The sequence below is a fragment of the Anarhichas minor genome, unplaced genomic scaffold (genome assembly GCF_050575085.1).
Source record: "Anarhichas minor isolate MPS153535 unplaced genomic scaffold, ASM5057508v1 ptg000006l, whole genome shotgun sequence".
NCBI lineage: Eukaryota > Metazoa > Chordata > Actinopteri > Perciformes > Anarhichadidae > Anarhichas > Anarhichas minor.
The window spans coordinates 4,577,498-4,595,281 of record NW_027466452.1 but is presented as its reverse complement, the minus strand read 5'-3'; the positions used below and the strand labels follow the sequence as shown (position 1 = coordinate 4,595,281).

The 17,784-nt window shown below is 41.6% G+C and overlaps 1 protein-coding gene across 1 annotated transcript in view; it reads right to left on the bottom strand.

The window, feature by feature from the left end:
* Nucleotides 1-2,352: 2,352 nt before the first annotated feature.
* Nucleotides 2,353-17,784, bottom strand: part of astn1 (astrotactin 1) — a 405,541-nt gene continuing 390,109 nt past the window's right edge. The window contains exons 21-24 of the mRNA XM_076079850.1: nt 16,807-16,942; nt 13,620-13,720; nt 12,591-12,774; nt 2,353-2,590 (exon numbers count right to left, since the gene is read on the bottom strand). Coding sequence (XP_075935965.1) covers nt 2,353-2,590; nt 12,591-12,774; nt 13,620-13,720; nt 16,807-16,942 — 659 coding nt within the window. The remainder of the gene's footprint in view (nt 2,591-12,590; nt 12,775-13,619; nt 13,721-16,806; nt 16,943-17,784) is intronic.

Genomic DNA, 17,784 nt, shown 5'->3' with positions numbered 1-17,784 from the left:
TGCACAATGACAGAATAATAATAACAGGTTGAGCAAAAGTTATAATATACTCTGATAATATACTATGATAAAAGCACAGTATTAGTGGAAATGTCAGATAAATCGTTTAAAGACATTATTGCATGAAGTTTTAATACACAGAGAAGCAGTTAAAAACATTAACGGGGAACTTTGGAGCTTTTCAACTTGGACCCTATTTTCAGATGTTTTTGTGTCTAAGTGACCTCAATGTTTGCTTCTGGACTTCTTTTCTCTACATCTTGGCTAAACAGCTCAGAGACTGAATATTGCAATACAACTCTAGAAACTCTAAAAAGGACAAGCTTGCTCAGTTTGAATGCATATTTAAAACTGCCACCACAAATGAGATTGAGTGCAAATGTTTGAGGTTGCTTTAGTCTTGACGGGATCGGGAAGAAACTGAATTTTCTGTAACGATTTCCACAAAAACAGGAAAATAGGGTGGAGCTTGAAAAGCTGCAAAGTTACCCTTTAAGACACTGTTAATTAGCAGTTTCAATGCAGAATCAGCACTTTGAAGAGTGCTCATTGGTTGGATTTTGAATGATAAAAGAAAATACTGGTTTGGCAGGTTTTATTGAAAATATAGAGAAAATGAAGTCATCTGTGAGCTTCCTCTGTGATGCCTGTTATTCAGTAAAACTCCTTTAAAACCACTTCACTTATAAATGCAAACATTCAATACTACATTCAGCAGGATATATATCGCTAAAACATTATGATAAAGCTATGTACAATGTTGGTTCTGAATGTCTATTCTACTAAAATAACTGCCAGCAGACCATATATCTATTTTTGATCTTTCTCATAGAAACACGGTAACTCTTCTTTCCCCGGTGTGGATACATGCCATCTCACTGCATTAACTCATTAACCAGTTTGTAAGAATTATCAAGTATTATCATTTTGAAATGTATAAAAAGACAAGTGACAGCTAGACTGTAGAAGCGACTCCACACAACGCAGCAGCCAACGCTCACAGCTGAGATACATGTGACTGTTCAGCTGAGTGTGTTGCTTTTCCTAATAAATGCGTACGACAAGCATCGGAAGCAAAACATTAACGGATGGTCGGAATGTCCCGTTGAAACTGAAGCTATGAGGAATTTTTAAAAGACCCAGAATCTCCTGGTTCCATTGTTGTAAACAAAGCGTTGACTTTCAGTTCGAGGTTGGTTCAAAGGAGCCATTAGCTGAATCCAATATGCTTTCGGCCACTAGTTTGACATCAAGAGTTTGTATTTTGTAATTTTTCAGTAAAATGTCTTACGACGTGACTAAGTTTGGATTTAAATAGTCGCTTTCTCATTTAGATTAGGGTATTAAAATCTCTTTGTTTTAAAACAAAGATTGTTGAGTCCAACAAAGAAATACAGTGAAATAAAATGCATGTTTAGTTATCTGTTTTTCTAAGATAATTGCATTTAATGTCAACACAAAATGTGAGATGGAAGTTTTCAGGCCTCCTGCACTTGAATCATAAAAAGTCTTGAGACGGCATGCTGCAAAAGGTGTCTCGGTTTCCCAAATTAATTCTGATCCATTTTGGTTGTCCGTGCTCTTGAGGTCCGTCCATTCCTGCCTCGCAAAAGTTCACACTAAACGCCAACTACAGATATTAAAATTCATCTCATACGTTTAATCTAGTAAAAAGGGTGTCTAAGTAAACACTTGAAATATTGTGCGTGCAGCTGCTTCACAGTAAATGGCTGTATTTATAGATGGCTGCTTTACAGTTTGCCTGTCTTTCCCCCATTGACACATCTACACACCAATGGCAGTGAGCTGCCGTGTGAGGTGCTAGGTCGACCATCAGGAGCACGTCTGGGGGTTCGGTGTCTCTTGGGGACATATGGGGAACCGGCAACCCTGTGATTAAAGTAAAGCTTCACTTAAGCTCTATTTGCTTCAGTCCAAACTAGAAAACATGTATTCTTATTAAGCATCATACCGTGATGACAGGCTTGTATTGTGAAGCACCTGCTGAATGTGTCAAGTTTGCATTGATTTCGACTCTTCATTGCAAGGGAGGAATGGACTTCAGCAAAGCTCAAACAAAGTACAGCAAAGAGCTGTGGACCCACAAAACCCCAGTTTATTAGAGGATTATCAGACTCATCTCCTACTTGGAAGCTGTAATTAAACTTTTGAATGCATTTACCAATAATGTGGTGAAGCTAAATAGAGCAGTTTGAGGCATTTCAAGTAATTTGCTTATGACAGCATAAATGCATATACGTAGCTTATGGAAACAAATGTGAAACCTGCATTTTATTTGTTCCTTTGTTGGGTTTGGCGGCTCTCCCACATCCGAACTGAAACCCCCTAATTTCACAGCTCCTTTGGCTCGCCGTAGTCGTTGTACATGACGGTGAGCGTCTGCTCGTCACAGGCCTTGTGTACGTCCTGGCCCATGTTCGACCAGTTCAGCCCGAAGGCCTTGGTGTCGGTGTAGCGGCAGGAAAGAAACTTGAGGGACATCCTACGGAGGCCGATCTTCTGCTCCTGAAGAAGACCCTTACACCACGGGGACAGTTCATCTATCTGGGAGAGGATGAGGCCGGCCTTCCTGTTGGAACAAAGTGGACAAATATGTTAAGTGGGTTTTTTGTTTGCCTTGTTAATAACATCCACAAACGTGTCATAAGTATCAGAGCAAGAGCGATTTTCATTCAAATGCAACAACAAAAAAGACAACATATGCATACATTTGATATTGTTTTATGCAATATCAGAGATTATTATATGGTTGTGCCTCTGTCATATAAAGTGCCAAAATATGTCTTCAAGCACAAGTGTAAAATTAAGCAGAGCTTCAATTCAGTCAGAGCACCAAAGTCACACTCGTATCAGCTGATCGGCATTCATCCTTCACATCCAATTATACTAATACATTGTATCCAATATATATAACCTCATGCCACCCTCCCTCCACCACATTGACCTCCCATTTCTATGCTATTTCTGGGATTGTTAATGTAATAATTGAAAGGTTTTAATGTATCATTTATTTAATACTTTTTTGAATGGTTCCTCAGAACAGCAGACACTCTTCCGCCAAAAAAACACAACTGTGTAACCATGTGCAATATATATGACCAATATGTTGACTTAAGTGTACCTGACTGAACTTTAATAGCATCATAAAGCTGACATGATCTTAGACCGATGTGCTTTTTAGGTAATCGGGACCCTGAACCGAACTGGTCAGCCAGAAGATGGTGTAAAATGTAGTTTTTGCTAACACCAAAGAGCACCGCCCCGCCGGACTGCCACCTTATCTCCCCTCCTACTTTGTCACATAGGAAGTCATTCAAAAACACCACAACACCTCCAATGGGAACGTGTCCAATGTTGAAATCTACTTGTGTTTATATTGTGGTGCGCAGATGTACCGCCATAATGTATTTTTTAACAGAATTCTCCAGCATTCCATAGGAGGAGGGACCGCAAGACCCAGCATAGCCGCTGACCACCAGCCTGCTGTTCGGCTCATTTTCTGTAACCAGTGTAGAATGAAAGCATGGCGGAAATAGCAAGCTAGCTAACTAGCCAGCTGTCTGCTAGTTAGCTAGCGAGCTTGCTAATTCCACCATCCTTTAATGTGGAGTTAGCAAGCTAGCTATCAAGCTAGCTATCTGCTAGTTACCTGGCTAGCTAGCTTGCTAATTCCACCATGCTTTAATGCAACACAGGTACACAGAAAATGAGCCGAACAAGTTGCAACTCGTGGCGATAACAATGTGCTTTGCTTCTCCGCGACAGGCATCGCTAGTCGATGAAACATTAAGTTATGAAATTCTACTCATTCTCTCTGGCTCTCTACACTTCGTAACGTTACTACGCCGCTGCTCATTATCAGTATCCAGCTACAGCGGTCGCAATGGCTGCTGCTCACATAAAAATGTCCACCGCTCTGAACATCCTGCTACATTGATGTGAAGGTCTGTTCTACTCCTATTGGACATTGGACTGTCTACTGTTTTAGAATGACATCACTACGTGACAGAAACTAAAACCTACCCATCTACCACTGCTTCCCCGAAGGAGCTCTCAGGGTAGGGTGCACTGTTACTGACACATTCCACCACTGACCCAAAAAGAGCTGGTCCTGTGGAGGAAAACAGGCCAATGGACAGCCGTACAGCGGAGGAAATATGAAATGCATGAACTTGTCCTTCGGGCCAAACCAGGCCAGCTGAAATATCACCTCCATTAGTAACATGATGCACTTAATAATCATTAAGCCTGATGCAGCCTGTTTGGCCCTAGACGTGAAATCCTGTCAAGTGTCTGCAGTCAGAAAATGGCAGCGGGAGAAGATTTCATTCATTCCACACACACTTTCTCCTCATTCCTCAGCCAAACCAGCACTTCTTCAGCCCGGCGTCCTCGTTCTGCCAAGCCACCGGAGTCACCAGAGCCTCGGCACATTCTGCTAAACTGATGACACATCGGAGCGCCCGGGCTGCACATTCAATGCGCACAAGTTAGAGGGAATTAAAGGCTCCTACTGATGAACAAAGAGCTAAGTGTTTTTACCTCTCCGTCGCTCTAATTCTCTAGATTTCCTTTTCACATGCGGAACACTTTCAGCAGATGACTTCACAGAGCGTGCTGCCCTGCAGCTGTTTGGTTTCCCTCCCGAACACATCAATTTAAATCAGTTTGGAGTGCAAAATGGGCCGGAGAGAGCAAACCACACACAGTGAATTCACAAACAATGCAATGTTCTGCTAATCATCAGTGGGCACTCACCTGGTAGTCATGAGGTGGATGTGATGATGATGATGATGATGATGATGGGCATGCAAATGATGATGGGGAGGTGGGAATGACGAAAACAGAGATGACACTGACAAGGGAGAAGATGGCAGGGGACGTAATGGAGTTGATGAAGTGGTGATTGTCAAGGGTGATCTCAAAATGACTGATGATGAGAAAGATGAAATAACTTTGGTTCAAAGCTCTTGACCTTCATCAGCAGAAGCCAATGAAGTTCATGATATACGACCTAAAGCTCAAGAAAAGTTGCTCAATGGACCATGTGGTGTGATTGTTTTCTCAACTGTTGTATCCAATGTTGAGAAACCGACAGTCTCAGGCATTAAAGTGGTCTAAAATCATTTACATTATCATGACAAAGGTGTAAAAACCATCTGCTAATGAGGACCATGTGGTATGATCAAAAGCTCCAGAAGAGCTGCTAAATGGACCTTGAGGTGAGATTGCTGTCTTACCTAAAGACCCTGATATTCTCTACAACACAAGTCTATAATAAATACATGTACTATTTGGAGGTAAACGTACTTCTGTCAGAGGTGAAAGTAAACATACATTTACTCCTGTTCTGTACTAAAGTACACTGCTGAGGTACAAAAAGCGTATGTGTATTGATTACAAAGTGCTTTACAAAAACAAAAAATGAAACAATGAGAGGCAGAAGTTAACTATTATCTTTAAATCAATCCTGATTATCCTGTATCTTTTAACATGTTAATGGTCTTTTTATGACACTACTAACAACTACAGATAGTACTAGCAAAGTCGAGTAATACATGTTTGATTTTGGAGGTTTACATTCTCTTGAGGGTGCTTAAAGTTGTTTTTGGGCACTGTTCCGGGATGGTGGTGAAAGAAGTTAGTCTGGTGGAGATCTGCACTTTTTCTAGTTCAATAAAGTGGCACATGGTCCACTCTCAGGATCCAAATCGTGATCTAAAACCAACCATCACCAGTAACTAAGAAAACATGTTTGTTTTATTTGTAACTCCGGTCTCTGTGGCGAACACATATCCTCGTCAAACATCCATTCAAATGATGACCCACAAGTCTTTTTTTAAATTTCATTTTGATGATGAGCTGAAATTCTTTGGTGTTTTCAGCTTAAAGTTGGCACTGACCGACACACTGTAACAATACAGACACCGTGTGGTCCGTGGCTTCATCTCCTGTCTCATACCGACTCGGAGTCTGACAGCACATCACCACATTTCGATGTGTTCATGTTATTACTGCATGGCAAAATGAGCCAGCAATTCATTTCAAATAGGCCTTTTTGGCATTTGTCTCTTATTTGCAAACCGTTTCACATGGAGAGATACAGAGTTATTGAGTTTTTTCTGGAATCGGAGTGTATTTTGAATCATATGCATACATATGGGCGCTCAGCAGGAGGGCTTCCCCTTTGCTAATGCGTATGGACTGAGGCCTAACAGCGACCTCTACGTCCTCGGTCATGCCTTCTGCTCTAGAAACTGCAGAAAGAGAAACAACAACGTCAAAGATGTCAGTCTTCTCTTCTTCTTGTGTCTGTGCTGCCGTACTGTCATTCATATCATTTTTATGAAACCTCTTTATGTTCTCAATATTTTGCCACAGGTTTTGAAGGTTTTGGGGAAAATCGGGGTGTTTATTTGCTTTCAAAAAAAAAAAAAAAAAAAAAGTGGTTTCTTAGGTTTTCTTCTTCTTCTTCTTCTTTTTTTTTAGGAGAGCAGGGGAATGTTTCACAGGTTCCAAATAGCAACGGTTGTTACCATTTAAATCCTTGTGTGTGTACGGGAGTGGAAAATGGTCTCGAGAGTGCCTTTAAAAGATTCTTCCCCCTAAACTTATGACTGTGCACGTGCAAGCATGCATGTAGACAATAAACAATTCACTGCATACATACAGACATGCTCACCCTTAAGGCACACATTAGAATGGCAAGGTGCACTGCGCGCGCGCGCGCACACACACACACACACACACACACACACACACACACACACACACACACACACACACCATGTGGATCCATCCTATCAGACATACTGACACACAGATCCCAGACTTAGAGTAGACTTTCCTGTCATCACTCTACTGTGGCTAATATTAATATCAATAATAATGACAACTTTAATTATACAGCACATATCTGAACAAGGTTACAAAGTGCTTAACAAAATGCACGAGAATAAAACAAACACACCCTTCACAATAAAGTTATAATGATATATAATATTATGTGGAAATAAATCTACATTGACTTCTTGATTGACACGAGGAATGAACAGCGGTCTGCTGGATCAGAGATCCTGGTTTGTTGGACCCATCCACTGTCCCTCCCACCCGCCCCGTCTGGGCTTTTGCGGTCTTAATACTTGGTCATTGATAACATACAAAGTCATTTCATGGGATATCTATGAACTACGATGCATTAAACGATTGCTGGACGAGACCAGCCTGAAAAAGAAGAAAGATGCCAATTAAGAACCATCATAACAACTGAAACACTCTCCATTACATTTATATATATACTGTATACATAATACATTTGACTGGAACCACACCAAGCAGCACCTTGGATCTTTCCTAGTATACTTTGAATTGTTATGTAAATTCATAAAAATCCATACTAATATTGATAATTGGATATTATTTTTAATGTGAACTTATATCACAGTTTGTAAATATATCTATATGTTTCTGTTCACTGTTCAGTATGACAGAAAACAAGCAGCACTTCTACTTTGACCTCTTGTTTTAATAGTTGACAGAAGGACACAAACACACAGAGAGCAAAGTAAACTGTCTGCTGTGATTATGATTATGATTTCCTGAGAGAAATTCCAACCATAACAATACTTATTATCGCAAGCGCTCCTCTGATTAGAGAGACTGTCATGTAAAAACAGAAAGAAAATCACGGATTTTTCAGTCCATCAAAGGGCACGGAGTCTAACCAAGGACCATGTTGGGGCCGAGCCGGCCGGGGCCCAGCCAAAACATCTTTGTGCTCATGAGTCAACAGCCCGGCGATGACAGGGTCAAGCCTCGGAGAGACAGCCTCACAATGACTTTATGGTTCCAGTTAGAACGTCACGCGATGCTGCATGAAAAAAGATGACAGAACTGTCCTCCGCGGGATGCCAAGGGGTCTCGTCAGTGAGATTCAATACGTTTCTAAAAACAGCCGATCCGAACATCCGCCGCCACAAGAAAGATGAAGCCACATTTGTTCATATATTTGTCTCCAGATGTTGCTTACTTGGCTGATAGGAGTTTACATTGAGTCGGGGCCGAGCACATCTCTTCTTATCCGTACTTCAACTCGCTAATGGAAATCTGATTCAGCCCTGGTTGTTTGAGACGAGGAAACTGAGGAATTCCCTTCTTAAAAACATTGAGCTGATTTGGGAAGATGAAACTGTGTGTCTGTACATACACAGTCTGTGGTGTGTGTGTGTGTGTGTGTGTGCTGGAGGGGAGTCTGTCTGCTCTGTTTACTGCGGTACCACAGATTGTTTGGGTGGGAGAGGTGTATTCCTTCTCAAGACAAACAAATGGTGATTTCAGAGAAAACCACAAACAAAGGGGACTTAATGTTATAAGTCTGTTATGGGGGACAAGGACTGTCTCGTCTCTGGGCAGATTTTGCTGTGGTAGATATTATCTAAAGGTTCCCAGTGGAATTTCTGGCCTCTAGTAGCGCTGTGGAGTTGTTTTTCTACGAGTGGATTCCCATTTTATCTATTACGTGTAAAGTTTCGCCAACTGGCATGTTTACCGTTTCAAGCTTTCGGTGTCCCTTTAAGACTTTTGTCAGGAGCTGGTAGAGGCGTACTAAATACAGACAGTCCTCCCCAACACAACGGCCACATAGGTCGTCTGTGCGAAGTGTTTATTACGAAACATATTTAAGTTTGTCTTAAGTTGTAGCCCTCTAGTGGCCATAGTAATTAAGACAGGAGCAAAAGAGGAAATCAGGTGAAGTAGTATAAAGAAGGACAGAGTCCATGTGACGAGGTCGGACTGGATGGATGAGTCAAACAAACATAGGACTCCGACTCAGGAGGAATAAATAAGTAAATAAGGAAACTTACATACATAAGTAAGCTAATATAACTTACTAAAGCTACATCACATAGGTTACATGCTTAACTTACACACATACGTGACCTAAGTTACGTAACAATACACTTATTTTAACACAAACCATGATCGTTTTCTGAACCTAACTAAGTTTATTTATTTCTTTAAAATATAAGGAAATATCAGGTGTACCAGCTGATTGGTCAACTGGCGATGTTACAGGTCTGTGATATCACCACCAAAGAAGGTAATTCTGAGGTACTGGTCTGATGATAATAATTATGATATTCAGCACATAACTTTGCTAATTCTTGTGCTGAATCAGGTTTGTATACTACTATCTTGATATTTTCTAGAAATTCCAAAATGGCATTATTTTGGTTTGCCGTGCGGCCGCTCGCTCGGTAACGATAGACAGCATCCAGCTCCGCGTCAGTCCTCAGAGTCTCCCTCACACCGAACCACCGTAGGAGTCTACCGTTCATTTGATGACTCGGCCAAAGGAAACACGTTTATGCGTTCTTCCCTCACCTTGAATGCACTTCTCTCCTCTTCTTTTCCAGGTCTGAGGTGCTCTTGATTAACATGGATCAGCCCTCCCTCTCTCAGTGAAAAAAACACTTCAGCTGCAACTCCCTCAATTACATCAACTCTTTCCAGCATGGATCCCATTAAAAACAAGCTTTGGTTGAGGGCGGGGGAGCCCACAGACGGAGAGGGAAACAGAGAGTTAATCAGTTTCACCTGTCAAAGTGAGAGCATGAACCACAGACCGGACACATGGCTCTGTTTATGAAACATTAAGCTACAATTTTACATTACGGGTACTTATCCGTAGTTTGGTGGGGGGGGGTCGTGCGTTACTAAATGGCCCTGGTGATGTCACAGCGGTTTAGTAACTGTACTTCACACACACGACGGCCGACAATCAAAGACAGTGCTTTGGAAGATGGGAGGAGAACATCTGGCCACCTTTGAGAATCAAAACAAGTCCGGATCCCATGGAGGTGGGTCTGTGTGAGCCACTGGAGGGTGAGTTTGGAAATGTACATTTTTATTAAAAAATGTGAGAAAGAAATGCTTTGGCTTAATACTGCAGAACTATGTTTTTTTGGTGGGGGTTGTTTAGCGTGTGGTTTTTAAGAAGAAGGGCTGCCCCCCTGTTAAGATGTCTTACTTGTTATTGAAATAGTACAATTGCGGGTTTAAGTTGTACACAAGCGGAGAACACAATGAACTCTAGCTTAGTTGTACTACTTTAAGTCGTAGAGGGTATTCAGAGCGTAAGTGGCACTGTCCTGAAAAACAAAGCAGAGCGTCCTCACCAAGAAAACGTCCGATAGGTCGTCTGTGTAAGCAGCTTATTACAACTCATATTTACATTTATTGTTAGGCAGCAACCTCTAGTGGCCAAAGTAAGAACGAAGGTGATGTAGAGCGTCAATCATTGTCACAGAAAGTAAGGTTTAGCAACAAAACCACGTAGTTAGGTTTACTAAAAGTGCGTGGTTGACGTTAACTTTACCGACTAACGTACACATGGCTACCGTCAGACTAGAGTCAAAAGTCGTTACTCATGTGACTCACCCAAATTGCTTGTGTCTGAGAGAAAAGCTACTAACAGCTTAATGCACTGCTGTCGGTGGGTTGCTGCAGTTGGTGGGTCAAAGAAAGCTAAAACAGCCTAAACATGACTGAAGCTCATTAGAACAGCAACATTCATGTCACAAACATGCAGTCAGGCCATAAGTGGTACATAAGAAGTGGACAGAGTCACCTTAACGTCACCCATCGGTTTGTGGACTGCTTTTTTAAAGCCTCCAGTTCAGTATTTTTTGCGAAGTGAGAGGGTGGAGGGTGGAGCAAAGTTAAACAGAATGCTGAATAAGACATTTTTAGGCAACCAAATTGTTACAAGTAACTTTCATGAACTGAAAACACACTGTGTTAAGATAAGACAAAAACACGGACAACTCCCAGACTGGACAACGATGTGGTAGGGACCTGTCAATCACTGTGTAGCCCCGCCCTAAAGCATCCCCTGCTTTATGGTCTATTTGACTCTAAATGGACCATAACTTACTAAATGAACATCATGCTGTATTGAAGAATACTTGAAACTAGAGATTGAGACCATAAACTCATGTTTATAATGTTTACTGAGGTAATAAATCAAGAGAGAAGTAGAGTCATTTTCTCATAGACTTCTATACACCCAGAGGAGTCGCCCCCTGATGGACAGAAGAGAGAATGCAGGTTTAACACATGAAGCATTGGCTTCACTATTCTGTGTCTGTGTTGTTTGCAGTGAAGGAATATGTATCCATTGAAACACTATGTCTCATTGATGTGTTTTCAGTAGTTCTTGGACAACGATGGAGGTCGATGGCACAGAGGAATAAGACACATCAGACTTTGATACACACATTCATTCATTCGTGGTTTTGGTCTTTTCATAGGATCATTGGGAGAAATTTGGGGTTGAGTATCTTGCCCAAGGACACGTCAACATGCGGACTGGAAGAGCGAGGGATGGAGTAGCCGATCTTCCAATCATACCGCTTCCGCTATACCTCCTGAGCCACAGCCAACGCAGGAAGTCTTTACAAGTATTTGGTATTGTAAATCAGGTCTATGGCTCGCTGTTCAGATGTTAAGAGTTTAGGCCAGTCAGGGATATAGTTCACTTCAAATCTGCCGTATGTTTAATTATTATGGCCTGCAAATAGCTAAACCAGAGTCTGAGTTTTCCCACATGTAGTATTTGAAATTGCTGGTGGCTATTTCATTTCTGAAAGCTCCATGTGCTCAAATTGCTCTGTAAAGTGGTGTTCACACTGAACCCAGCCAGACTCTTTTGTGTAGTTGCCACTTTTCTGCAATCTTGCGGGCCGGGCTGTTATTGTTCAAAGTTCAGTTAGACAGATTGCACTTTCATGGTGGGAGGGCAACTCATAAATGGAGTAGACACACATGCACACACTTCAGAGACTGATTACGGCCCACACGTTGTTAGAATGGTAAAAGTGTGACTCGGGGGCAGAGCTACTGTTCTGAGTCAGCACCAGTCATCTCGTTGGGCCCTTCTGATGAATTGACCATAAAATTAATGAATTTACTGGAAGGAATACATCATATTAGAGATTACATATCAGGACCCTTCTGAAATACAAACAGAACACCAAGCGTTTGGTCTTTTCACGTATTTCCCCGTTTCCGTCATTTCCCTTCCTTATCTACTGCAGTATCAATGCAAAATGCTGCTTATAATGTGTCAATCAATCAATTTTCCATCATCTAAAATTGGGAAATCTTTTGTTCTTTGCCCTTGCTTTAAAATCTGTTTATTCTAAGACAGACAAATCTAGAATATATGTGGGTCAAATGATAACTGGGCCTAGGTCAGGTCGCGATTTATTGCAGATAACTGTGATATTTAGAAAAATTAAATATTGAGTTTATGTTAATAATACACACAGCACTATAAATAATTTCATATATACAGTTATGGTGACAGAATCTCTCTCCACCTCCCAACACTCGTATTTTTCGTATAATTTGCACAAAAAAAAGATGAATTTGACTTTCTTCCCATTTTTCCATATATATATATATATATAAATATATATATATATATATCACGATAATATTGTTATCGTTAATTCCTTTGGCCGAGATCATGGCGTAGTGGAACTCTGATAAGGTGACAGCCCTACCTGGGTCCCAGCTCATCCTCACATCTCCAGGTGAATTCCCCGAAGCTCTCGTAGCGCTGGTTGTAGTGGTAGAGCACGCGGTGGAGCGCGGGGGCCCCCAGGTCCATCAGAGTGTTGTAGGCCGTCTGCTGCTCCTTCCCACTGGTGTAACCATTGAACAGGTTGTAGATCTTGTCGGCTATTTCTGGAGGAGCAAACAAGGTCATGGGGTCAACACTATACAACTTCACATAGTATCAAGGCGGCCACTAATGGCGGTTGGTTTGTGCTACGAAAGGGCTGCAGCTAAAAGAAACGATTGATTCATCTGACAATCATATGGTCCATAAAATGTTCGTAAAAAAAGCAGAAAAACGCTGATCCAAATTTCATGAAGCCCAAGGTGACGTCTTCAAAAGTCTTCTTGTGTATGACGCACAGTCCACAACCCAGCGATACTCAGGCTAGCATCACATAAACACAGGGCGCTGGATTTAAAAGTATTGGATTTATCGATTGCTGTCGGGATATAAAAACTATTTAGATACAACAAAAATATTTAAAAACCAAATGACAAGATTTTGACTTTCAAACTTCTTAAATTTTTTCGACTGTATGGAATAACAATTACATTTTACTTAGTCAATATCCTCATGGACTTGTGTTTTACAGTATCCATAAACAGTCCTATTCCAGAGGGGGAAGCTCTCCCTGTGACTTTATGACTCGCTCTATCAACTCATCTTCAACATCTGTTTTGTGAGGTCTTGAAAGATAACTGCAGACAGAAAGAACCAACGTCTGTCCTTTGAGTTAGCTACTCTTATATTTTGTTTCTAGAAAATTGAGAAACATCATCTCCCCAATTTCATCTCTGACTGACTCTAGTCCATAAATCCAATAGTCAAATTCACACGAAGGCGGCAAAATGCATGCAACAGTGGAGTTAAACCTCCACTGTTGGAATAGTAAAAGTCATCCCTGAGCCACCTGCGATCACCTGGAAGATGATTCACCTCTCTTGACTTTAGCACACGTCTCTCTCCTCACCTTGTGCTTTGACGTCATCCACGGTTGGACACGGTGTTTTGATGGTGACCTCACTTGGACTGGAACGGCGCCCGGTGTTGTCTACCGCCCACAGCCGGAACCTAGACACGTGTGAACACACATGAAAACGGATGTTTGTGATACATGTTAAATCTAATCTAAGTGATAAATCTACGGTCGTACAGATCCCCCCCCCCAGCAATTGGACTTCGATGAATCTGCTGTACCGGCATCATATCATCATTTCATGCAGTTGTTAATTATTTTTCAAACTGAAAGCTTGCATTACCAATGCAGGACTTGCACTAGTGCCAGACTGGCAACAAGCACTTCCTTCACAGGGCTGATAACTTGTCACTTCACTGAATGAATATCTCCACCTAGTGAGAAAACCGCAAACTGCATCCACCTGCAGCACCAAAGATTTGCAAACGGTGGCTAAAGATGCATCACATTTTCATCATCGGCATGGAGATATATGGAGATATCTTTCTCAGATTGCAGTTAGAAATACGCGTCCACGTTAGAGATTGGCACACTCCACTGAATAGAGATACTTGATATCTCCAGAGCAACACACTTTAAACCTCTACAAATGGTCTTAACTGTTGCGGAGTATGTTTTCTGTGTTATGCTTACATAACAGCATGTGCACGCCGCACTTCTCCCCAACACAATACATTCCCCCCTCTTACAAAGCACCAATCCAAAGCCTTGTAAGGGCTCTGCTCAGTTCCAACAGAAAATATAGTGAGTGAGCAGAGCCCCAAAGGGGGAGACGACGCCTCTGCTCGGAGAGATGAATGAGCAGCCAGACAGGATGGAGAGAGCGGGAGCCCCGCTGCTGCCGGGATTAAAAGGGCATGTGTCGCTCCTCGCTCAGCCCACATACATCCAAACGGATTTTTCCCCTTCTTGATCTTTTTCTCTCACTCGCTCCCCTCTTCTTTCCTTCCTCTGCCCCGATCTTTGCCTCCGCTCCTCCATTCTTTCTTTCCCTCTCCACCTTAATCTGCCTCGTTTCCTCTGTACAAAGTGTGCGCGGCTTCCCTCCTGGCAGCCCGTCTGTGAGATAAGTGTCAGCATGTGTACGAGAGATCTGGTGTGGTTACATACACAGAACACATTTGGATGTAACATGGAGTAAAATCCAGTTTTTATTTGTTATTGTCCTATAATTTTATGGAATATCTTTGAGGGGACTACAAATTCATTTCAGACTCTCCTGATTTAAATTGTACTTGCTAATACTAGACCAGAAACTCACCTTAGCTGTGACCCTTACATTAGTGCCTAGCTCTGAGATAACCCCGAATTACCTCGGTCGGTAGGCGTCACATCACACACATGTAGTGGTTAGTACCTCAGGACTTCTCTTGGAAAAAGCTACATGATGAAAATATATTGAACTTCTGACTTGGCCTGTATTTAACACACTGGCCTTGTTCGGCTTCAAGCAAACATACACACAAGCATATCCAATTACAGAGAATAAGTCAGGTTCTTTCAGGTTCTGCATTGGAGGATTAAACTAGACTTAATAGATTGGGTTGACACAAATGAGCCAAGATGGTACACTAAGCCCATAGACTGTACATAACAAGTGGACATAGCCATCATGATGTCACCCGTTGGGTTGTGGACTACCATTTTTAAAATTTGGCATTGTCGCCATCTTGTTTATATTTGGACGAGAGGGTGGAGCTGGGGAGGTATATGTATAGCTACGCCTCTATCCTGATTGACAGGTCGCAGTGGTAGCAACCCGTCAATCACAAGGACTTTGAATTTCCCCAACCCAATCACAGTAGCCCCGCCCTAAAGCATACTCTGCTTTATGGTCTATTTGTGGTCGACTCTAAATGGACCATAATGTACTAAATGAACATCATGCTGTATTGAAGAAGACTTGAAACTAGAGATTGAGACCACAGTGGGGCGACTGTGGCTAAGTGGATAGCAGGGCCGTCTTTCAATCAGAGGGTTCAATCCCCGGCTCCGGCTCTGCTAGTCGCATGTCGATGTGTCCTTGAGCAAGACACTTAACCCCAAAATTGCTCCCGTAGTTGTGCCTACGGTGTAGAAAATGTGATAGACTCTGAATTGTAAGTCGCTTTGGATAAAAATGACTGTAATGTAATAAACTCATGTTTACAATGTTTGCTGAGGTAATAAATCAAGTGAGAAGTCTCATCGACTACTATACATACAGTACTGGAGGCGGGGCCTATTTCTTTCCAGATTGCTCAGTGGCTCATGAAGCCCAAAAAAAAAATATAAGCCCAAAATATAAATTTACCTGGATCTTGTGCATCCATGGGACTATGGAGCAAGTGCACTAGCGTTTCCTTTAGCCCCGCCTCCCAGCGCGAGGTCTGGGCTCGCTTACATAGACAAAATTAAAAAATGTATATATATATATATATATATATATCCACTTAGTTACAGACTAAGTTAAAGATCTCTTTTCAAATGTAAGTCTATGAGAAAAATATTTGTCCTGCCCCGGAGACTACATCTTCTCTGTTAATACAGTCTATGCACATCAAAGGCACTATGTGTTTGGTTTAAAGTGTACATGATCTGAACGTGATTGAGATGCTTAAAGGAGTAGCTGAGGCACTCATTTATCTCACCCACAGGGACATTAGAAGATCAATGTCCATTTTGTCTCCGTTTGTCAAGACGGCTTGCTAAGTGAGGTTGCTAACGTTAGCCTAGCTTGGCGTAGAGCTTGTTTCACGATAGCTAGCTAAAAACAAAAAACAAACAGCAAACAAACGCTGACGTCACAGAGAGAAAGATGTTTTCCAGAGATGATTTCTTGTTGGTTCTCAATGGTCTTTTCTGGAGCTGTCTCACCACATTAGAACAATTACTCTAATCTTTTCCAGCTGTGAGTTCAGAAGCTCCACCATTTCCTTTGTGCAATGCATTGTGGGACGATACTTTTCAGCAGCGTCACACTCAAAAAGTGTTTTTAGTCTGCATAGTGAAAATGTGAGTATACTTAATTCAGGCACAAACACAATACGTACTCATAACTTGCTTGGAATGAGTCCATTGTATAGAATTGGAACACCTTAGTCAAATTTGTGCAAATAAAGTGAGGCAAAGATTTGCTTTTTCTTCAACCTAAACACATCTGACATGTGCGGAAGCTTCTTTGAATACAAGAGGGACTTACATGTATGTGGTGTCAGGCTCCAGGCAGCGGATGATCATGCTGATGGACGAGGACAGGAGGTTGGGGATGTCCCCTAACATCACGCATGGAGACCTGGCCCCAGACAGGATGTCGTCCACAAAGCTCAAAAGGGTCTCTGCGGCAGAGAGAGAAAGACACATCCTTGTTGAGAAGTCATGACTCACCCGAAGATTTCACCCCAAAGCGATTCATGTACAGTCTGAGATGAGACCGCTTGAAATGTAACGAATAGTAGTTTAGGGTTGTAAAAAAGGTTTTTGTCCTGAAAAACTATTTCTAATCTGCTATTTTCTTGATTTTCTTTTTTCAATTTCCCATAAAGAGTAACTTCACTTTGCTTACTGTTATACAAATCAAGTTATTTAAACTTGACAACTTATCAAAAACCTACTTACAAAACCAGAAGTTTGAGCAAACGTCAACATGGATTTAGTGAATTTAAACATTTTTGAGGTACTTTGAGGTAAGATCAGGGCAGCTCTGCTGAACAAAGTACAGGCTGACCACTGTGTAAACAGACATTTTACCAAAATGTAAAACAGATACTTTCCTCGACCACAAAAAAAACTTTTGAGTACAGTATGTACTTGTGGGGCCTGTCCATCAAAGTACAAAGATTAGCTGCTGTTTTACAGCTTTCAAGCTAACTAGTGCAGATTTTTATTCCAGTGAAATGGAAGTCGGAGCGTCTTTATCTTCTCTATGTGTTCCATAGTGAAACTAAATATTTGTGCTGTGCATAATTACAAGATTGATTTCAATTAAATCCTTCGCATTTGATTGGACTGCCAAAAAGTGGGCGGGATTAGAACACAGAGCGAAACAGCTAGAGAGGACTGTGGCCCAACACATACTTTCCTGGTCCCAACAAGTTGCAGGTTGATTAATGGATGGATGAAGTGATGTTATTGGCTGAAGTTGGTATAAGCACACGCCATATTTGGTTTCACAGGAAGA